This window comes from Triplophysa dalaica, chromosome 5 (genome assembly GCF_015846415.1).
Source record: "Triplophysa dalaica isolate WHDGS20190420 chromosome 5, ASM1584641v1, whole genome shotgun sequence".
In the NCBI taxonomy this organism is placed as follows: Eukaryota; Metazoa; Chordata; class Actinopteri; order Cypriniformes; family Nemacheilidae; genus Triplophysa; species Triplophysa dalaica.
The window spans coordinates 23,420,054-23,425,794 of NC_079546.1; the positions used below are offsets into that span (position 1 = coordinate 23,420,054).

At 43.6% G+C, this 5,741-nt stretch overlaps 1 protein-coding gene across 1 annotated transcript; it reads right to left on the bottom strand.

Annotated features, from left to right (window-relative positions):
• Positions 1 to 614: 614 nt before the first annotated feature.
• LOC130420434 (histone H2B-like) lies at positions 615 to 989 on the bottom strand. Its single transcript, XM_056747719.1, has one exon. It carries the CDS (start codon positions 987 to 989, stop codon positions 615 to 617), a length of 375 nt encoding a protein of 124 aa, XP_056603697.1.
• Between the last annotated feature and the right edge of the window lie 4,752 nt (positions 990 to 5,741).

Here is a 5,741-nt window from a genome sequence, read left to right on the forward strand (position 1 = left end):
TATATTATCAACCTTACTTTTCTGTTAGAAGTTAAACAGATGTTATATTAATCTTAGTCTTCTCAACATTTTGGATTCTTTCTGTTCATTGAGATATTGTTTATAATGTTACTTTTCAAAGGGGGTGTCCTCCTTTACGCTGAGCACTGTAAATCCACAACATTTTCCTAATCCACTCAATGAAACAATGCAATGTTAGGCTCTTCTTACAATTTTGACGTCAAGAAAATAGCTTTTAAATAAACTAATTCTCACTTTTGAAGAAATGTATCCGAAAAGAATAATATGTGGGTTCGATACCAGGGTATTGCACATACCTATGTATAAATGTATAGGATGATGAACTGTAAGTTTAGTGTCTGCCAAATGCATAAAAATAATGTAAGTCGACGTTTGCATGCTTAAAACAGCCTGTGGCTTGTTCTGACTTTTATTGAAAGTTTCTCTCTTAAAATGAACTAAGTTTGAAGTTAAATAAATTGAAAGGAAATTATTAACGGAGCCAATATGTCGAAAATAAGACGACACAACAATCTAATATAAGAATCTCTCTTTAGTGACGTCATGGGTGGCTCTTAAAAGAGCCTTTGTGTGCGGCGGATGAAAGCGGCGCTTTACTTGGAGCTGGTGTACTTGGTGACGGCTTTGGTGCCCTCGGACACGGCGTGTTTGGCGAGTTCACCGGGCAGCAGCAGACGCACGGCGGTCTGGATCTCTCTCGACGTGATGGTGGAGCGCTTGTTGTAGTGCGCGAGACGAGACGACTCACCGGCGATGCGCTCGAAGATGTCGTTAACGAAAGAGTTCATGATGCCCATCGCCTTGGAAGAGATGCCGGTGTCGGGGTGGACCTGCTTGAGGACTTTGTACACGTAGATGGCGTAACTCTCCTTCCTGGACTTTCTGCGCTTCTTTCCTCCCTTGACGGCGGTCTTGGTGACGGCCTTCTTATAGCCCTTCTTGGGCGCGGGTTTGGCTGGTTCAGGCATGACGGTCCTTAGTTGAAATCAATCGGAAAATGTATATGGTAGAGATTGCACAGGGGTTTTTATTCACTCCCGAATGCAAATGTTTGCGTCACGGGCGCGTGCTCTGATTCGGTGTCGTCGTCGGCCAAAACCCATTACATGTGTCTATTGGCCAGCTTATAGTTTGACGGGTCGGATAGAGAGCCAATGAAAGCTTTTCCCGCCCTGTTTGAAGGTGACCCTCCCGCAAGCGAGTTTCCTTTGTTGACACTTCCCGCTCTTTTTCGAGTTTATTGAAAGAAAACGTTATTTCTGTGTTAACTCTGCATTATGAAATAAGTTCTTAATCGTATCATCAAAGAACCTCAAATATTTCGTACAGAAAGCATTACATCATTTTACACGTTATTCACAATGCATTGCACGTGCTGACGTTAATATAGTTATGCCATAATGATGCTGATTATTTTCCGATCGAGAGAAGTTGTGCAACACAACACTTGTTAAAGTACCAGTTCACCTCACCACCAGTATAATAAATCGTTGATTATTAGCGATTCGTTTAATATGTTATTACTTCTGAAATTTAACTCTTCGAGTGAGACAGTGAGTGACTCTTAAAAGAGCCTTTGGGTCAAATGTTTTCCTTCAGAATAAACGCGTTTAACCTCCGAGGCCGTACAGAGTGCGTCCCTGTCGTTTAAGCGCGTACACGACGTCCATGGCGGTGACGGTCTTTCTCTTGGTGTGCTCGGTGTAGGTGACGGCGTCACGGATAACGTTCTCCAGAAACACCTTTAACACAACGCAAGTCTACTCATAGATGAGACCGGAGATACGTTTCACTCCGCCGCGTCGAGCAAGACGACGGATGGCGGGTTTGGTGATGCCCTGGATGTTATTGTCACCGGGTGGAAAAACCCAGAGATCCCAAAAATCCCTCATTAGCCCCAACTCTGGCTGTGCTTTATTGCTTGCCATAACGAAAGGCAGCTGAAGTGAATGAAGCTGCGCTTCATTGAAGCACGCGCTCAGGACAAGGGTGCATAAAAGGGTGGTGTATCTGGGAAGCAGTTGTGGTGTCTCTGGGAAGCGGTAGTGGTGTATCTGGGCAAGTGTGTGTCTTGAAAGCGGCGTAAAAAGAGAAAGCTGAAGGTTGAATGTCTGATGGGTGTGCTATTGTGAAGTTCCCCGAGACATGCTCATTAAGTGAGTTTTCGGAAGCAACCATGAACAGCAGTACCATGGAGTAAGTGAGGAGATTACAAAGCAGAGAAGAAAAGTGACTGGCCAAAGTGAGAGAGGAAACCACCGCAGGACTGGAGAAAAGACCCAGAGGAAAAGTTAAGTGCACCCTTCATTTCAATCTTCTGAAATCGCCATCCTTGGAGTCATTCACCCTACAGCGAGAGGAGAAACGGGTCGATTAATCACTGTGGAGATGAAGTCAGTTTGCAGTGTCTGAGAGAGTGAAATATACACGCGTGAGGATTTCTAAGAGTGATTTATGCACGAGTGTGGTGAGATCTAACGACTGTTTCTTCCGAAACTGAGATGAATGAGAATTGACGTCTGAATATGAAGATTCCTTTAAATTGATCTGTCTAAAGCTGTGTCCAGGTTTTCCTTTGTGCCCGGTGTGGTGAGAGACTCAAGCCGAGCCCGAGCACCGTCATTTGTCTGTCTCTCGGAGAAGAGGTGAAGCTGCTGTCCTCCCACTGACTGTTCTACGAACACACACACAAGCCGAGCCCGAGCACCGTCATTTGTCTGTCCTCGAGCCACACAAGCGAGCCCGAGCACCGTCATTTGTCTGTCTTTCGGAGAAGAGGTGAAGCTGCTGTCCTCCCACCGACTGTTCTACGAACATACACAAGTCGAGCCTGAGCACCGTCATTGTCTGTCCCTCGGGGAAGAGGAGAAGTTGCTGTCCTCCTATTGACTGTTCTGTGAACACACCAGCCGAGTCTGAGCACTGTCGTCTGCGTGTCTCACGAGCACATCCGAGGAGACGAAGGAAGCCATGGTCTCACCCTCGAACCAGTGAGAAGAAGAGCCTCCGAAGAATTACTTATCGGCATCCCCCTCGTTCCCCTTCCCACGCTGGGTCCCAGCCACGAACATTTGCATCACTGCTTTTATAGTTTTAAATTAATAAAATACTTACCCTTTTAAATTCACTTCTTGTTGTCCGCCTCTTGGTGTCCTCTGGTGTCTGCTCCTCCGGAGTGTGGTTATTGACCCTCGGCCCTAACATCGGTGACATTATCACGCAACACTTTACGATGACGCTTCGCGCCTCCTTTCCCGAGTCCCTTTCCACCTTTACCTCTTCCAGACATGATGCGCGAGTAGTTCAGAGTAATGCTACGCACGTTATGTTAAACAGAGGACAGCTGAGGCGTATTGTATTTACCTACAGGACCTAGTAGAAACACACTAGTGAAAGGAGGGTGCAAGTGGCACGTAACGTTTTTTTATTTTCCTCACAGCTCCGCCCTCCGAAGCCTTCAGTAAATATATATTTATGTATTTGGCAGATTATTTTATCCAGAGTGACTTACATCACATTATCCATCCATCCATTTTCTACCGCTTATCCGAACCACCTCGGGCCACGGGGAGCCTGCGCCCATCCCAGGAGCCATCGGGCAGCAAGGCAGGATACACCCTGGATGGAGTGCCAACCCATCGCAGGGCACACACACTCACTCATTCACTCACGCACTCACACCCTACGGACAATTTTTTCACATCACATTATCTTATATATTTGTTTCCGAGTGTGGAATCCCCTGCAAACTACATTTGCACTTTACAACTTAACATAACATTTCTTCACATCTCATCATAAGTGCAGCATGAACATGTTTACTGACAAAAACTCTCAACTTGTATTTACGAGAGCCGGTTATACTTGACTCGTGAGACTACAAATATTCTTCAGCTGTTTGACTGAACATTAGAGTCGATTAGTCGCTTCAGATAAAACAACGTGATAAGTGTAAACGAATACAAGTAAACTCTCAGAGCAGTAATGTTAATATCAAATATCGGTTTAATGAACTGAAAGCATAAGGTGCAGTTTTAGTCTGTAATTAACCAGCATGGAGACACAGGAATCGCATCGTTCTTTTTTAGGTGCAGTGGGTGGCTCTTAAAAGAGCCTTTGGTTTAACGAAACGAACTATTGCCTGTTTACTTGGTCTTGGCGGGCTTCTCGGTCTTCTTGGGCAGCAGCACGCATGGATGTTGGGCAGAACGCCGCCCTGAGCGATGGTCACTCTGCCCAGAAGTTTGTTCAGCTCCTCGTCGTTGCGCACCGCCAGCTGAACACCGACGATTCAAGTTCTTTATGCTTTAAAATGTCATGTAATTTTGAAATGGCGTAACTTATAATGACGTGCAAAACACCAGCTCGATCAAGCACAAGAAACGCATGTGCAGTGTGCTGCTCGCTTGCAGAGCAAAATTATTGTTATACTATGGATGTGAATTATATCTACATGATAATAATGCGTAAATCCTGCGGAACCTGCAGGAAACCCTGCAAAGCTGCTCCGAAATTCAGTCACTAATTATATTGAAGTGTTTTGCATCTTCAGTGTAGTGGATTGTGATTTATTTCAACGTCTGATGCTGCTTTACCTCAGAGAGCATGAACGCGAAGCAGCTCCTGTTAGATAGTGCTTTTGAAAAACACTTTCTGTTCCGCAGCCTCCCGTGTTGATTGGCCGGACTCGTGACTTGGTCCCAACAAATCAGAGGGGCAGTGGGCGGGCATTACTCTAGGCAACAAACTACAGAGACGTGTTCCGACTGAGCTCACTAAACCCTTGGCTGCGTTAGAGCCAAATAGCGCATTTCAAAATTAAATGACTTTATCGGCAAATCGGCTTTGAAAATGATTGATATCAATTATCGGCTTAATCTTTGATATCCACGCCGATAATCGACCAGTTCGATAAGGGGTCCACCACTAATTGTTTCATTCATTTATTACTTATAGAATAGAACAAATAGATAGAAACCTATAGATATATTACTTTTTTTAATCTTCTATATGAATTTCTTATTATCATGTTTGGAGACTGTTCTAAATGTCACAAGACAATGTTGTGAAGCAGTTTTTGTGGTATAATAATAACTACCTGCTGAATCTGTTTTTAGTCGAACAAAGTTATTCTGATCAACAGAACTACAACTTGGCTGAATAGCCGATGAGCGCCACCTAATGTTTAGGCGTGAAATGTATTCTCCATCAGCGCCATCTACAGTGCGGGCGTCAAATAGAAGAAAGCGACTATTCGTTTCGTCTTTGATATGAAAACTTGGTTCGTCAGGTTTTTGTTTCGCTCTTTCTCACCTCCCGCAATCTGAACAGGCCTTTAGTGTTTTCAATAAATCTTTCTTCATCTCTGAACACAGTTAACTCACAGTTCATATTTTGAGTGTAAACTTAATTTCCTAATGAAGAGAGATCTAGTGAAATAAACATGTAAGATGACACAGATCCATAGTTGTGTCCATCTAGAACAACACAACATGATCTATCAGATGAACAGAAATAATTGTAAACAGGTTTAAAGCAGATATATAACATCTTTTATTTAATTGTTCAGATTTTTTTGTCACAACATAGTCCCCAGTTGCCTTTGTAGTATTTAACAGTTCTGATGTGGATTTTTCTAAATGTGGTAAAAAATAAGAATAAATGAGCGATTAAGTGTTTGGAAACTATTGACCAGTAGTGTACATTGCTTTTTATAAATT

What these genes read in the sequence shown, in the direction of transcription:
- LOC130420434 (XM_056747719.1), bottom strand. Translation starts at nt 989, where the DNA reads ATGCCTGAACCAGCCAAACCCGCGCCCAAGAAGGGCTATAAGAAGGCC.